Source organism: Paramormyrops kingsleyae, chromosome 1 (assembly GCF_048594095.1).
Source record: "Paramormyrops kingsleyae isolate MSU_618 chromosome 1, PKINGS_0.4, whole genome shotgun sequence".
Taxonomy (NCBI): Eukaryota; Metazoa; Chordata; class Actinopteri; order Osteoglossiformes; family Mormyridae; genus Paramormyrops; species Paramormyrops kingsleyae.
In genome coordinates this window covers 4,902,909-4,918,901 of record NC_132797.1, presented here as the reverse complement: position 1 = coordinate 4,918,901, position 15,993 = coordinate 4,902,909, and the positions used below count along the sequence as shown (strand labels likewise).

Sequence of the window (15,993 nt, the reverse complement as noted above, 5' to 3'; positions counted from 1 at the left end):
GTCACTCTGCACATTCCAGGGTTTCTCCTAAGTGGTCTGAAAACACCAGGCAACGCTAATGCTTCTTATCAGGACTGTAGAACCATTTATCCATTTGCAGTGTGCCTGCCATACCCTCCCGTCAGCTGGAGGGGAGGAGCCGGGGAGCAGTGGGAAGAGGAGCTCCTCTGACTGCTCCAACATAACCTCCATCCACATGGACCTCCACTTGGAGCTGCTGGCTGTCCAGCACAGATTAGCTCTCAAGCTCCTCAACACTTATCCAAGTCAGTGAATCCTCCAGAGTCCCAGTGTGCACAAGGACAGGGCTGGGCATCACCTTGCTACTTTATCTCTTTGCCCAACGTAGATGAGATGCAGCCTACTAACGGCAAGACGTCATCCTCTGAGAACTTGGCCAGTCCTGGGGAATCAGGTAGTGTCACCGCCTAAGGGTTTCAGCACCTATACTTCAAAGACTCTGTTCTGTATTTATCATGCGTGTACATTGTTTTAGAGTGTGAGCGCTTGGAGAGAATTGGGAGGAACAGGATCTCCAAGGCCATCTTCTTCATGCAGAAGGCCTTGCTGTCTCACAGGAACGACACAGGCAGATCCAATCCCAAGGAGCTGCTGCAGGTCAGCATGGGGTCCAATCCCATAATGCCCAAGCTGCCTCTCCTGCAGTGACCAAGCTTCTACTTTCCTTCCAGTGTCACGGTCCTATTCACCTTATTTCACGTGCTGCAGGAAGCCATGACCCTCATTGAGAAAGCGGAGGTGGAGGAAAACAGGCTGATCAGGATGCAGGCCGCGCCAGAGCCAAGCAAGGCGGCCGGCGGGAAGGTTAAGGCCCCTCCTCCCCCGATCCTGCTCTTTCGAACGCAGCAGTCCATGATATTCACTCCTGCTCCCTATGCCCTTGGCACACAGGTACTCACTTACAGCACAAACGTACTGCCAGCCAATCACTGTTACACAGTCGCTCTCACACAGCAACAAACACTCAGGCATATTTGTGTTCAAGATATTTTGCCATACATCATTCCGGAATTTTCCTTTGCCTGATCTCTGCCCGAGGTGTGCTGGTATCGCCTCTACGGACGGGAGGCCACGGGCATCAATCTGAAAGTGCGTCTCGGTGACTCCCAGCTTCCAGGCACCGGAGAAGAGGTCAGAACTCTTCTTCCACTCTGCGCCTGTCGTGTGCCCCCAGCCTCTGTACTGTGCCCACTCTCGTTCCTCCTGGCAGGTGCCCGCTCTGAGAGAGTGCCTGCTGCAAGTGCAGGGGCTGCAGCCCAATCGCAGGTATGTCTTTGCTGTGGCTGCATGTGATGCCCAGGGCCAACTGGTAGGGGGCGCCATCGGGGAGACCACCCACCCACTCCTGGCCTCTCTGCCCCTGCCCACACTGAGCACATGGGCACACCTGGCACAGGTACACACGCTGCTTGCTCTCCCTCTCTGAGCTCATGACACATCTTGTTTTGTGTTTGTCTGCGGGGTGATCAGAAGGTCGCCAGTTCAAATCCCAGAGTCAGCAGAGTGATGTCACTGTTGCGCCCTTGAGCAAGGCCCTTAAACCCCAATAGCTCCAGGGACTGGCTGACACCCTGATTTCAATTGTACATCACTTTGGATAACAATTGCAATTATGTTTCTGGGTGATAAGCGCTCATATGGTATTACCAGGTAGCTTACCAGACTGGGATCAATGCCCTTGCTAAGCGGGCATCTAGAGCGTTGTGGGAGCACTTTACCCACACTCCTCTTCCTCCACCCGAACCGGAGTCTGGCAGCTCCGCAGACCGGCTTGCCCAGACACGGTAAGAAAGACAACAGTCTTGTTGCCTCGATACATGCTGCCTTTTACTTTTTGATTCACACCTATAGGCCTGTTTTCCCTGTCTCTCTCCTTCTCAGGCTGTGTTTGGGCGCACTGGAGAATGCCTCCCCTGTTCTCCTCCGCCTCTTCCTCACCTCCATCTTCATGCAGACAGATATCCATGTCCAGGAGAGGGCGCTGTACTGTGACATGCTGAGTGATGGTGGACCCTTGATTTGGGGACAGGTAGGAAACCGGTCAAGCAGCTTTGTGGTCTGCTTATCACCACAGTAAGAGGCTCTCTGCACTCTTGTGATAAAATAGCTGCCACAGAAAGGAATATTATCATTAAAACAAACAACAGCAGAGACTGATGGGAACTGTTTTTAACCAATCAGGAGGCGAGGCTAGCTGAGTGTGAACGTTTTCTGGTGGCAATAGACCTGGCCCTTTGGCTGGAAGACAGTGGAGCCGCCCTTCAGGCAGTGGTGGGATGCTACGGGCTACTAACCCCATTCATATACCACAGAATCCAGTCTCAGGCTGCTGTACAGGTAAGTTACACTGGCGTGAAATGACAGAGGTGTGTCTGTGGAAAGCTTCTGCTGGTTTGAAGATTCATCATCTTGCCTCTAACAGGTGCTGATAAAGTGCTTAGTGGTGCTGCAGGAGATCCCAGGAGAGCTTCAGCAAAGGCACTCTGCCGCCACCGCGGATTCACTCTTGCACATGGTGGCCTGCATGACCTACTACGTGACCAAGGTGGCCATGCACGTCCATAAGTATCTAACCGCACTCTGGTTTAATCCCAAGTTTTATGCTTGAGTGCATCGGCACACTCGCGTAACTGTTCATGGCCACGTGACCATGTGCGTGTTTGTGTGCACAGGTGCTGCGTCTCTCGCAGCAGTACCGCACGGCCTCGGCTGTGGTCGAGCTGGGCAGGACACTTCTGCAAGAGGCTGCACATGCAGGGGTTTCTGGTGGACCTGAGCTAGTATGTCGCTCAGTGTTTTGCTACAAAAAAAAAACTGAATATATTTTTAACTGTGTTTTTAAGTTAATAAATTATGGAGTCTTCTAAGAATGGAATTAAAAAAACATATAAAACGTACTACATTAACACGCAAGTCAGCATGAAGTCACTATCCAGTGCAGTAACAATTAACCAGCTCTAAATCGGCTGTTAGATATAATCTGGTTAATTTGGTACAGTATGTGCGTTGGTGCTGCGGAGCCCTTTAAATGTGCTGTTTGTACTGTCGGGTCCCTCGGAGACCCCCCAGAGGGATGCAGGCAGCGGCCCGACTGACGAGGAGCCCAGCAAGCAGCTCCGGGCTCTGGAAGCCTGCACAGCGACGAGCGGGGGGGTGGCCGACTCCGGGCCATGTGACCTCCCTTCCTCCAGTAGCGGTGAGCGCTTTCTTCTCATGGGTGCACCCTGCTGACTGTGAATGGTTGAAGTCTGACTTCAGCTGGGTAATAAGTCAGCAGATGTGTTGACGAAGTGAAACCCTGACCTCTGTGTGATATGTGCCTCCAGAGAACCAAAACCTGACTGGACTGGAGGAACCAGCCCAGGTGTATTCAGTGATCAACAGCAGCTCCCTAGAATCTGCCTGCAGAGAGGGTATAGGGCACTCAGCCAAACACTCACAATGCTGCCTGTGATCCAGTGAGCCTTTAGGGACTCAGTACACCATGCACATTATTATATACCATATACATCATTATATACCATACACATCACTGTATACCATACACATCACTGTATACCATACACATCACTGTATACCATAGGTATATGGTGTAAAGGCCTCTCCATGCACGCGCACATGCATGTGTCTGTCTTTAGTAACATGTGCATTGTGTGCCATGCACAGTGATGAAGTTTCAGCAGAAGCCTGACTTCCTGGAGCTCGCAGTGCACCTGCTGCAGAGGGGGGTGCGGGAGGATCAGCTGGAGCTTGTGCTGCAGTGGGGGAAGGAGCTTTTGTTGTGGCTTAGCAGGTGTGTGTGCGTGTGTGTCGCAGTCGTCCAGGTATACGTTACATTGTGGGGACTCTTACTTTGACCTTGTGGGGACCAATTTTTCGTTCCACACAAGGGGAAATTCAGTTTTATAAAAAATTGTGACTGCAGTCAAAAAAGTATTTCTTTGGTTATTTATGGTTAAGGGTAGGGCTGGGTAGGGGGTAAGGTTCTCATTGCTGGGATTAAGGTTTTGAATGGAATGAATGGAAGGTCCTGACAAAGATATGATTACAGGTTTGTGTGTGTGTGTGTGTGTGTGTGTGTGCGCGCGCGCGCAGGTGCCAGGAAGTCCGTCTCCACCATGCCAGTATTGTCTCATTCTCCCGGGACGTGGTCTGCTCTTTCTCACGTGTCCGCAGGCAGGATGAGGTTCTCACCGGGAAGAAGAAGATCAGCAAAGCAGAGATGAATAAATACACATCCTCCCTGATCCCGTACAGCAAGGTGACGGCCAGGATTGGCTGTGTACTCCGTGGCTGATTACGTTTACTAAAATTCAAAATGTTACATGAAATTGATTTCAGATCAGATTGAAAACCTCACAAAAATGTAGTGTTCAACTTTGGGGCTAAGCCTCTGTGCCTGTGATCAGAAGGTCGCTAGTTCAAGCCCATCCTTGGCACGGCTGCAGGTCCTTGACCAGGGCCCTTAACCCCCAGCTCCCTGGGCGCCCCAACAAGGCTATCCTTCACAGCCAGCTTGTTCTCACCTACAGAGAGCAAGTGGGGAGAGGTGTAAAGAGAATTTCCCCACAGGGTCAATAAAGTATCAATTATTATTATTATTATTATTATTAGTTGAAAATATACTATCAGTCCCATATAAAGGGATAGATGACTTTTGTTTTATTGTAGGATTTTCATTGATTTAAGAGTTGTTTGCTGATTGTTATGTTAAGAAACCAAAGACTGCCGTTTTGAGGACTGACCGTAAGAGGACGGAGAAGAAGCAGGTGTCCATACCTTGGACCCAGATCACGGGCAGGTGAGGCCCAGCCTTGTGTGGCCCCTGTACCGTGCCGACCCATTCTCTTCATACATGCGGAGGCTGTGACTCCCTGCCGTGACTCTGCCTCAGGGAGTCCCAGGAAGTGAAGGCTCAGCTGAAGCACGCGGCCGTCCTCCTGCAGCAAAACCGCCGGCGGAGGCACCTGCGCCAGCTGTGCTTGGAGCGGGGGCCTTGGCGCTGCCAGCTCAACCTGAGCCTGGCACTGGCACACATCACCCTGCTGCGGCGAAGCTTGGAGCGGGGGTGCGGGCCCCGTCCCTGGCACAGGTATTCAGGCATGGCCTGCGCAGCCAGCCCGCAGCTCAGAGTCTGGTGCCACTACCGGCTCTGGTCATGTTCCACCAGTCGACAGCAGCTCCCCAACACCCGCGGATGATGAACAATGTCCCAGCGATCTGTCCAGCTACCAGCCTAAGCATTACTGGTGCCAGTTCACAAAGCAGCATCTGTCCTGGCTGATGCTGCTGATCCCCCTTCTGTGGATGGCGGCTGAGTTTGACTGCTCTTGAAAAACTTTTTATGTCCATGTTTCTTATTTTCCATAAGGTAGTTAGCTAGCTAGCAAACTTGCTAACTGAGGTGATACACACACCCCATGAAAATGTTAGGACCTATAGAGGGCGATATTTCCCCATTAATATGAGACTTTTGCACCATTGATTTACTGGTACAGTCAGACAGTAACAGAAGGTGATTCAAAGTTGAAGTTAATTTTTAAAACCTAAACAATTCAGTACTTTTGAGAAAGCATTTGTGGCTGGAGGTTCAAACACCACCCCCACAACTCTGCCCCACCCTCTAGCCCCAGTCAGCAAATTTTATTGGCATTATCACCCCCCCGAGTCGACAGGACATTATACCGTGCTATACGGGTTTTTGACAGCATTTTGAAAAGCAGCATTTATATAGTATTTGGGGGTTAGGTGAGTATATTCTCAAACAAAGATAATACCTAGCCCCTGGCTGTCCCACACCCCCCCCCCCCCCCCTGAAATCAGTGTGCCCAGGGTGGGATGTCTGGGCCCCTGACTGGGGCCTGTAATCTCATACACAGGTACAGCCACTTGGACTCCATCAGCTTCTCTCTGGCACATGTGGGCACCCTGCTGAAGTGGAGGAACAGACCACCAAGCCACCAACCTCTCAGATTCCCCCCACTGCCCCTCAGGGCCGTCCCACAAGCTTCCCGCCGAAAGCCCAGGCCGAATGCCGGTACGGCCCTCTGTCATCTTAGTGTCCCACACCATGCGTGCGATCGCCTCGTTTGTGTCACAAAACCCATATTCCTGTGAACTGTTAGGTATGTCTGGGAAGGAATCTGGATCTTTGCTTTGACTACAAAAAGTGGAATATTTTCCAGATAAAATGACGGTGTACACATTAGGTAATTACCTTGTTAATCTGCCTGCCAACCTGACTCAGGTGCCAGGGGAGGATCAGAGGAAGAACCAAACCACGCAGGTGTGGGCACACCCCCGCTGCCCTCCCAGATGACTTACGATGGTGGCGAGCGGTCCGGGCTCTCCGAGCCCCCAGAGTCCCTGATGAAAGCTGCCATGCACTTCAGGAGGGCCATGGTAGCTGTCAGAATCACGCACACACCTTTGTGAATGGCATTGAGCGTAGAGTCAGGCTCCACAATCTCTACATCAAACCAATTCATGTCTTTAACTTAAAAATAGACGGAAAACAGATTGGAAAAAGTCTGATGCCAGTACATGTTTTGGAGGGAAAATAAAATTTAAAGGGGCCTTATCATGCTCATTTTTACTGTACATTATTTTTAGGGTCTACAAGAATAGATGTATATGCTTCAATGTAATTTTTCTCATACTGTACATCTCTATTCACTCTGTCTAAAATGCTGTTAGAGCTATAAGTCACACCCCAGCGTGCTCTGATTGGTCAGCTAGTCAGCTTGCCTGTTCTCATCTTGTAGTGTGCAGACAAATCCTTGTAGATAGGAGGCCAATAAGGATTGTGTTACGAGATGATCTCACCATGTCATGGAAGTGGATGGATGGAATTCCGACGAGGCAGATTAGCAAAGAGAGGTGTTTGTAGTGAGAGTTATTCCCTTTGACATGCTCTTTGGGCCTTAAGACTTTGCAGACCGTTTACATGCACATAAAGCTGTACCCTACACCACTGGAAAGGGAGATACTGGGAAAGCACAATACAGCCCCTTTAACATGAGCACCTGAACGATATGATTTTCTGTCAATAATGGACGTGCCCCTCTGTTCTTTTTCAGGTGTTGCTAAGTTTTTGGCCGCATTATCACTCTGTACACGCACTGTCTCTGCTATCCAAATACGAAGGGACTTTCCCTTTGGTTAAATCCCGTCTACGTCTCCGTGTGCGTGTGCATTTGCAGGTGCTGGCCCACCGCGGGGGGCTCTGGACATCATTGCAGTGGACCTGTCAGGTGCTGTGGGACCAGGCTGTCATCGTCACCCAGTTGGTGGAGCGGGGGCCCTCCCAGGACCAGCCAGCCCCCCTGTCCTTGGACCAGCTGTACAGTGTTCTCAGCCCTTTACTAGTTCTGGCTACCGATTTGCTCCTGGACATGATGGTCAAGCTGCAGGTACACCTGAATCCATTGTAAACTGAGTGCCTTGCACAAAGGTACAACAGCAGAGATTCATCCCAGGACTTAAACCAGAAAGTCTGTCCTTAATCGGCACCATCCTGCTGCCTTGTACATGATCTCTGCTCTGTGGCGTCCATCACGGCACTAAGTACCCATTACTATCTTCAGCTGTGGAAGGCCTTTGAGGAGGAGGAGGATGAGATGGAGACCAGCCTGCATTTTTCCTCCCCAGTGGATGATGGCACACTGGTGGACTTCCACTGGATGAAGACGCTCACTCTGCACACCCTGCAGCTCCTTTTCTTTCGGGGGAAGTGGGAGACCCTGGCCCACCTGGCTCTCCTGTTCAGCAGTGTGACACGGTGGGTATGGACCAGGGGTCTGTGTGTGTGTGTGTCTCACAGCCGATCGCTTAGCATGACTCTCACTGTGTATGGATGATCATGCGTCTTCCATAGGGAGCGTTACACCCACATAGTTACGCCCCTGCTGGTCCACGCCCAGTGGCAGCTGTTGGAGAGGGTGGAGCAGTTCGGGGGGCCATCAGCTCCCCAGCCACACTTCACAAGAACAGAAAGGATCACAGGCGAGAAGGTCAGTCTACAAGGAAGGAACAGGACCTCATGGTGTGACAGAGACTAGCGATGCACAGGAACCAGAGGGGACCGTTCTGAGGACAGCACTCTTACAGGCGAATTCTCTTCCCTCCCTAGCGGGACATTTTCCTTCAACGGTCTACTTGCAGTATCGGTTTAATTTGGACTACAACTGTGTATGACTGTTTATCAGTTTTTGCCCTAGTGCAGTTATCATTCTGTGCTGCATCGATGAAACGTGCACATTGATGCTCGAATAATGTTTTCCTTTCCACTTGCAGCTACTTTTGCAGTTATTTGATGTTAATTTATTACCTTAAGACGTCTTGTACCGTGTCTTTTGTAAATTTGTCTTCTGTTGTTTTGCAATTTCTGTTGTATTCTTAGCTTTACACATATTGTTCTGTGAGGTCTTTCTCCTGTGTGTCCTGTTCATCATCTTTGGCACTGGACCACAAATAATTCTGGTATGTTTGTACATACTGGCAATAAAGTTCCATGTGGAACCCATGTTCCAGGTCACCTGCAGGAATTATACATGGAAGCAGCTACTATCGGGAGGGACCGCCGTGGCAAAGGCGACGCCCAGCACCTCAGGTACGGGTGAGACTCGTGGTGCTGCTCCGACTGAACCCTGGCTGTCAAACGTGCGTCCCGCCTGTAGCCCGCCTGTAAACTCCAGTCTTACACGCTAATGATGCCTGTGCCGTAGAGCTGCATCGGGCCCTCATGCTGGTCTCCGTGCCCCTGGACGTGGAAAACTCCCTGTGCTGTTTCCGGGAGATGGTGGGGCTCACCAGCTACGCGCTGAGAAGCTTCCGGCACAGTCGAGAACTGCTGCTGCTGGCGCTGGCCGGCACACAGCCCGGTGAGTCCCGGCCGGCGTTTACGCCACGCATCTACGGTCCTGGTTTGACGCATGCCGTCTTCCGACCCAGACATGGACGCTCCATTCTGCGGGAAAGGTCAGTCGCAAGGCAGGGTGGAGTTCAGAGCGGCTGCCGATGCCACCGCGACCGCGGGCCCTCCTGACGTCTCCAGTGAGGACTTCAGTACCCTGGCTTCTGTCTGCAGCTGCCCCCTCGGCCCCGCTGAGCTCCACACCATCATCTCTTCCTACAACAGCTCCATCAGTAAGAAGCAGATTCCTCCACTGTCCCAGAATGCACCTCCCTGCGCTTCTCTTTCCACATCCTTGATCTGCAGAAGGCTTAGACCAGTCTTAGCTACATTTTTCCTACTATGCCTGCTGGAGGAAGTTAGAGTCCCTGCTGTTGAGATTCCCCTGTTTTTGGCTACAGAATACCTCCAGGCCAATCGGCTGAACTCCCTCAGCGTCCTGGCCCTGCATGACCTGGGCGATCTGCAGTTCTTCAGAGGAAACAAACGGTAGCACATTAAATGGATATAGAACATACTCTGCTTTAGGCCTCTGTTTATTTTACCATGAGGGTGATTATTTATCCCAAAGTGCCGCGCTGGCTTGCTGGAGCAAAGCTTTGGACGGGGCCCTGCAGTCCTCAGGGGTCCTGGGCTCTTGGGACGGGGTCTCCTGGAGCGGCGTCAGTCCCCAGGATGTCCTGCGTCAGGCTGGGGTTTGGGGCTGCCTGCAGGGAGCGATACTGTCTGCTAAGATCTCTCAGTGAGTCCATTATCCACCCAATCCCATGCACTCATACACACACTCATTCTGCTTTTCTACGCTTTCCTTAACGCATATTCTCACACAGGTATCTCATGACCTCTGACCTCAGTCAGCGCACACACTGCTGTCTGCTCTCCGTCCTGCTCTTCAAGGTACACACTTCAGATCAGATTATTATTGCCATTTTTTCAGACCGAACAATGCCATAATAATTTACAAATACGATATCGCAATAAATAGAAAATATCACAAGAAGGGTATAGAAAAATAAAAAATAGTTGAATAAATATATCTAAAAAACATTAGTCATCAAATTTGCCTCAGAGCTGCTGAAACACCTAGATATTTAGGTCATGCGTTGGCCTTATGGAGCAGAGTTACAGGTTATATGAGTAAGCGATGTATTAACCCTAACCTGACCATTAAATAACCCTTATATAGCTAACCTGTTATAGCCAGCGTAGGATGGTGGAAATCAGGGATAATATTATTTGACAGGGTTTGTGATCTGTATCTACGTTTGTGTGTCTCCCCCTAGAGGCTGCTAGGAGCCTCACTGCCTCACCCCCAGCATGACTGGCAGTACTCTACCTACGTACCGGGCCAGGAGCTGATACCAGGCCTGGAGCTGTTCTCCGAGCCAGGCCGGGCCCACCTGAGCACGGCTGTGGCCAGCTTGGCCTTCCTCAGCCACTGGTTATACGGCTGTGGGCACTTCCTTGCGGTAGTTACCCCTTACAGTCATCGGTGTCACTCAGCGCTTTGGCTTTTGTGAGGTGGGACAGCATCATTCACAGCACTGTAAGGGTATTGATTCGGACCTTGTCATGGCCTGTTGTGCCGTTGCAGGCTCTGCCCATACTGTGTCTCTTCCTGCACTTGGTTGGATCGGTGTGTCGGGACTCGCGCCGCACAGTTAGTGGTCGAGTACTGAAGGTGAGTCCTACTGGCAAACAGGGAGGCAGGGCTTGGCTTCTCATCACTGGAGGCAAACACAGCCCTAGGCAAGCTGAGCTCCTGTAGCTCAACAGATATAACAATATAACAGTATTGTGCTAGCAATGCAAAGGTTGTGGGTTCAGATCCCAGGCAGCATATGTAAATTGTTAGCTTTCCTTGTACTGTTGCTTTGGATAAAAGCATTAGATAACTGCATAAAAAGCAGCGTTCATACAGGTTTTTACGTTTATCACTTAAATTATTATTATATTTTTTTTTATCTTCAAGCTATCTTTCCGTATATTTAGGAAAAACCATATTTCACGACTGTGAGAAATGCATCAATACTTATAAATAATTTCATTGTGAATTAGTCAGGTAACCCTGAGCTGATTGATTGGAATCGCTATCAAACCACCAGGAACTGGGTCTGTCGCCTGTCGTTTATCATCCGTGGTCCCTCGCGAGCTGTAGCTGCTGAGCATCATGGAAGTGCAGGGTGCAGTGAGTTTGCTTTGGTTGGATATCGCTTGTGGAGCAAAGCCTGTAGCAGTAGAGTTTTGGCTCTCAGGTCCAGGTGCTGACTGAGCTGAGCATGTTCAGTGCTGCCGTGAAGGAGCTGGTCGGCCTGGTTCGGGGAGAGAACATCCCACAGCCTCACGGCAGTTTCATTGCAGTGGAGAAACAGGAGGTAACTCATGGGCTCCACCATCTACCGTTCCACTGCAGCATGCACTAGTGTCCCCTACTGGCAGACAGTGGTACACACACTTTTTCTTTTTCTAAGGTTATGAATTTTGATGACAGCAAGCCCCTCCTGGAGCCATGTAACCTGCAGGTGGGTGTGTGGCATTTCCAAGGTGTCCTCACTGCGTGTGTGTCTGTGCTTGTTTACACGTGGTGTCATCCTCTCCAGGCTGTGGAGGAGCTGGTGAACAGAGGCATGAGCTCAGACATTTCCCTGCTGTTTGGCCCCAAGCTGACCAGGAGACTCTGCCTGGCCAAGGCCCAGCTTATCCTTGCCCTCTGCAGCTCCATTCACAGCCTGCCTGAGGTCCTGGGAGAAGGTATGCTAACATGCTAACCCAGCAGGAGCTGGCCTTCCTTTACCTGGTCCTGGGAGAAGGTATGCTAACATGCTAACCCAGCAGGAGCTGGCCTTACTTTACCTGGTCCTGGGAGAAGGTATGCTAACATGCTAACCCAGCAGGAGCTGGCCTTCCTTTACCTGGTCCTGGAAGAAGGTATGCTAACATGCTAACCCAGCAGGAGCTGGCTTTCCTTTACCTGGTCCTGGAAGAAGGTATGCTAACATGCTAACCCAGCAGGAGCTGGCCTTCCTTCACCTGGTCCTGGAAGAAGGTACGCTAACATGCTAACCCAGCAAGAGCTGGCCTTCCTTCACCTGGTCCTGGAAGAAGGTACGCTAACAGGCTAACACAGCAGGAGCTGGCCTTCCTTTACCTGGTCCTGGGAGGAGGTATGCTAACATGCTAACCCAGCAGGAGCTGGCCTTCCTTTACCTGGTCCTGGGAGAAGGTATGCTGACATGCTAACCCAGCAGGAGCTGGCCTTCCTTTACCTGGTCCTGGAAGAAGGTACGCTAACATGCTAACCCAGCAGGCACTCATTTAGTTTGGAGAACCTCTGTAGCTTGCTTTACATGCTCCCTCAAAGTACATCCTTGAACCTTGATCATATGGCGATATAATTTGAGCCTTTTTGCTACTTAAAGCCAAATTACATTCAAAAATCCTCTTAATTGATTGCCATTTCCAAATTTCCCTAAACCAGTCATGAGAAGAATGATAAAAAATTAGTGGATGATCAGGGTTAGTTACTGAAGTATATATGGGGTAGTTTGTGTTGCTTCTGCAGAGGTTACGAGGAGGTGAGTCATAGAGGTTGTGGACAGTTGGTTACGGATATTAATGGGTTTGTTATTGTTATGAAGGAGACGTCAGCACCTGTGGGCTCAGGACTTCACCGGTCAGTGACCAGGACAACAGTGGCCAGGAGGACACCTCTGCCAAGGAGCCTCATGGCCTCCAGCTGGACCAAGAGGGCGAGAAACTGACCCCTGGAATCGTCAAGGTAACAAATCCCTGATCATGATCGTATCACGTGGGGCCTGGCTCATGCAATGAAAGGGATGTCAGAGGTGAGCATCACACAGGAATGTCCAGATCCATGGCTTTGTCCTGTGACTTTGCAGGCCTTGCTTCTGAGAGAGGCTAAAGGCATCCTGACCTCCCTACCAGCCAACGAGGATATGCTAATGGTAGATGTGCAGGAGCTGGAGATGGCCATAGAGACAAGGCTGCTGCTGTCTGCCCTCTCCCTTCAGCAAGGCAGAGCTTCGCTCAGGTGTGGAATCAAACCGCTCTTCCCAGCGGCCACAAGGTGGCGCTGTGAAGCAAGCCTGTCAGCTTACTTAGCTCTGTGCCTCCTGCAGTGCAGACTGGGCTGTGTCAGCACTTCGCCTGCTCCAGGACTCCCCCCTGCTGGAGGAAAAGAGCCCTGCGACCACTCACAGACCACGCTCTTCTGTCCAGCAGGTACTTTCCACATCCCAGAGTCACCCCAGAGGTCTTCAGTGTTATGAGAGCGGGTGTGTCAGGGTCTGTGAGTTCACTACATTTGTGTGTGCATGTCCATAAGGTGTGAGAATGGGGATGCACATCTAACGCAGGGAAATGTCTTCCTCTGTATATCCTGCATGCAATTGCAAGATGGCTGCCGTGTGTTCGTCCCCAGGACAGTCGCTGGCTGCCAGATCCTTACGATGTTCCCGAGGCTGTGGAAGCCCGTGAGAGAATGGGGGTGCTGTGGCAGCACTGTCGGCTGGCCGCTGTCCGGGCCCTGGCTGCACATATCCCCGGAGCTGCTATTCACCCAGGTGCCGGCCCACACCAGATGAGGGGAACGGTGCGGCCTGTTCAGAGGAAGGGCCACGAGAGCTGTGCTCAGTGATGCTCCCTGTGCGCAGGTGTGGACAGCAGTGCGGAAGCAGCCCGTCTCCTGGAAGAGGGGATTCAGGAAGCCAAGGCCTGGGGAGACCCTGACAGCAGAGCTGTCCTTCTCCTCCAGGGGGCACTGTTGGACACGCACAGAGGGAGAGCCAAGGAGGACAGCCTGTCGCTGCTGCAGGTAAGCAGAATGGCCGCTGAAACTGTTATACCCAGCCATAGTCAGACCTGTATGAACAGCGCCACCTGCTGATCATATTTGCACAGGAAAACTAACTTTAATATTTACACCCATAATAAATTCTTTTTATGAAGGAGTATATGGTCAACCCTTTCCTTGGCTTTGAATTAAATTTTATGAGTTAAAGATTGCAGTGTTGACCCTCTGAGAAGTACAGATTTAATGATGATCTGTGGCACACGCACACACATGGCCACAAGCATGCATGCGTGTGTGTCTCCTAGGAAGCAGTCCGCCTCCTGTCGGGACGCAGCAGCCTGTCTCTCCGCTCCTCGCTCACGCTGGCCGGCGCCTCCCTGCAGCTCGGTGACCTTAGGGGCGTGGGGAGCCGTACCCTCTACCTGCTCGTCCAGAAGCTGCTCCAGAAGCAGGTCCTTACCCCTCCTGTCGTCCATCCTCTCCTGCCTTCCCTTCCTTCTGTTTTATCACCCCTGCCTCCTGTCCCATTTCCCCCTCCTATTAAGACACCCCCAGCAGTATACTGTATATCTGTCCTGTTTCCCTCACCTTCTTCAGCTCTCTGCCCTGGGAGAGTCCATTTCTCTTAGAGAGGGGGGCCAAGTTCTCCTGCCCAGCAAGCTGGGAATGAGAAACATCTATCTGCCACAGCTCCCCCTGCTGGCTAAGGCTACCATGCGCCTGGGTAAGATGACTACATACAACAACCTCTGTATCAGCAGGCAGGGGGGTCAGTGAGATGCCTCTTTAACTGTTTCCTCTGGTCCCCAGGACAAAGCCTGCTGCTGGAGGTAGCAAACTCAGCCAGTGCCGACCATAGCCAGTGGGAGTCAGCCCAGAACCTTTTAGACTCTGCAGTGGTTCTTTCCCGAGTGTCTGCAAGCAGGGACAGAGAGCTGGAAGCCAACAGCCTTTACAGCAGGGGTGGGTCCTGGGGATGACTGATTTACAGGACGGGCTTATGCTGTCTACGCGGCGCTGAGGGTGTGTGTGTTTACAGGGCTGGCAGAGTCCCGGCTGGCTGTGCTCGGCCAGCGTCAGCCCCAGGGCGCAGTGGACACCTTCCTAGAGGCCATCGCCATTACACAGGCTCGCGGCCACAGCCTACGGTGAGCGAGTGTGTCTCTGTAAAGTGCTGGGGAGCAGGACTCGACTCGTCATGGGATGCACGTGGGTCCCAGCCCTCCTGTAGGAGAAAAATGACATAAACCTGCCCTCGCCGCCTCCCCACTAAAGTATTCTGTGTGATGGTCACTGACGTAAAGTAAATCTACTGACTATATCAGGGCTACTCAACTGGAGGACCGACGCCGGTCCGCATCTGGATCAAAACACAATTTAATTCAGACCGTGTAATTGCTCTCCCAACCCCCGTGCCCCCCTCTTCTCCATTAACTTTTTTGTCACCCCCTCCCCCCAAAATGCTCGGCAAGTTTTATCATTGGGGACCCCTCACACTGCCACCAAACAGGTTCTGTATCTGTGTGTGTGTGTGTGTGTGTGTGCGCGTGTGGGCTGGGGATTATGTATGTATTACTTCCACATAACGTGATAACCTGTTATCTTGATGTGGGGACTAAAAATGCCGAAAGTCCTGTATTTTGTTTGGTTACTTACAGTTAAGGTCAGGGCTGGATAGGGGTTAAGGTCGTCATTGTCAGGATTAGAGTTATGCCCTGTGTGTCCCAGGTTAACGCGCCGGTGTTACCTGGAGATGGCCTTGCTGTACCTGTGGCAGTGGCAGGTCACGCCTCCGCAGGAAGAACCGGACTCAGATACTGCGCCTACAGCCAGAGAGAAGCAGCAGGAGGTACCTCTGCGGGTCCCTGTGTTGAATGGACCTGTTGATACTCGACACTCATAACATTAAATATTTTCAGAGACAAGAGAAAAAATATTCTGAAAATTGTGTACTTCTGTGTGCAACGTCTTCAAAATGTAATGGGACTTTGTTTCTTCTGCTTCCAAATTCAGCCTGAGCTACGAAACCATAATTATATGTACAAAGTACAGTGTACAAAGACAAATTAAATTCTTACCTGAATGCCCTCTTCATGGACTAGAGACAGGTAACGTGAAAAATACTAAGTAGGGCTGGGTGATATGCGATATTAACATGAACATAACATGAAATTCTCACATCACAGCTGAGCTGAGATCAAGCTTTTGCATAGCTTCATACTGTAACATTATATAGCGGTATAAA

At 51.1% G+C, this 15,993-nt stretch overlaps 1 protein-coding gene across 4 annotated transcripts in view; it reads left to right on the top strand.

Moving 5' to 3' along the window:
* The window catches only part of cfap54 (cilia and flagella associated 54), a 29,927-nt gene that overhangs the window by 8,158 nt on the left and 5,776 nt on the right, over window positions 1-15,993 (top strand). For 2 of the 4 annotated variants that reach the window (XM_072698655.1, XM_072698704.1), the window contains 43 exons: window positions 101-266; window positions 350-415; window positions 497-618; window positions 730-912; window positions 1,060-1,152; window positions 1,232-1,417; window positions 1,672-1,805; window positions 1,903-2,050; window positions 2,203-2,358; window positions 2,444-2,566; window positions 2,694-2,802; window positions 3,071-3,217; window positions 3,348-3,434; window positions 3,688-3,814; window positions 4,198-4,282; window positions 4,737-4,822; window positions 4,916-5,113; window positions 5,901-6,058; window positions 6,269-6,423; window positions 7,224-7,433; window positions 7,608-7,801; window positions 7,898-8,033; window positions 8,554-8,632; window positions 8,748-8,903; window positions 8,974-9,168; window positions 9,337-9,424; window positions 9,507-9,677; window positions 9,766-9,832; window positions 10,219-10,404; window positions 10,530-10,616; window positions 11,191-11,310; window positions 11,407-11,457; window positions 11,536-11,686; window positions 12,574-12,713; window positions 12,835-12,986; window positions 13,075-13,177; window positions 13,377-13,518; window positions 13,609-13,769; window positions 14,054-14,200; window positions 14,346-14,472; window positions 14,559-14,711; window positions 14,788-14,896; window positions 15,477-15,597. In XM_072698655.1, coding sequence (XP_072554756.1) covers window positions 101-266; window positions 350-415; window positions 497-618; window positions 730-912; window positions 1,060-1,152; window positions 1,232-1,417; window positions 1,672-1,805; window positions 1,903-2,050; window positions 2,203-2,358; window positions 2,444-2,566; window positions 2,694-2,802; window positions 3,071-3,217; window positions 3,348-3,434; window positions 3,688-3,814; window positions 4,198-4,282; window positions 4,737-4,822; window positions 4,916-5,113; window positions 5,901-6,058; window positions 6,269-6,423; window positions 7,224-7,433; window positions 7,608-7,801; window positions 7,898-8,033; window positions 8,554-8,632; window positions 8,748-8,903; window positions 8,974-9,168; window positions 9,337-9,424; window positions 9,507-9,677; window positions 9,766-9,832; window positions 10,219-10,404; window positions 10,530-10,616; window positions 11,191-11,310; window positions 11,407-11,457; window positions 11,536-11,686; window positions 12,574-12,713; window positions 12,835-12,986; window positions 13,075-13,177; window positions 13,377-13,518; window positions 13,609-13,769; window positions 14,054-14,200; window positions 14,346-14,472; window positions 14,559-14,711; window positions 14,788-14,896; window positions 15,477-15,597 — 5,775 coding nt within the window. Of the gene's footprint in view, window positions 1-100; window positions 267-349; window positions 416-496; window positions 619-729; window positions 913-1,059; window positions 1,153-1,231; window positions 1,418-1,671; window positions 1,806-1,902; window positions 2,051-2,202; window positions 2,359-2,443; window positions 2,567-2,693; window positions 2,803-3,070; window positions 3,218-3,347; window positions 3,435-3,687; window positions 3,815-4,197; window positions 4,283-4,736; window positions 4,823-4,915; window positions 5,114-5,900; window positions 6,059-6,268; window positions 6,424-7,223; window positions 7,434-7,607; window positions 7,802-7,897; window positions 8,034-8,553; window positions 8,633-8,747; window positions 8,904-8,973; window positions 9,169-9,336; window positions 9,425-9,506; window positions 9,678-9,765; window positions 9,833-10,218; window positions 10,405-10,529; window positions 10,617-11,190; window positions 11,311-11,406; window positions 11,458-11,535; window positions 11,687-12,573; window positions 12,714-12,834; window positions 12,987-13,074; window positions 13,178-13,376; window positions 13,519-13,608; window positions 13,770-14,029; window positions 14,201-14,345; window positions 14,473-14,558; window positions 14,712-14,787; window positions 14,897-15,476; window positions 15,598-15,993 lie in introns of those variants that run through there. The other 2 variants (XM_072698682.1, XM_072698716.1) reach the window with 2 other exon arrangements.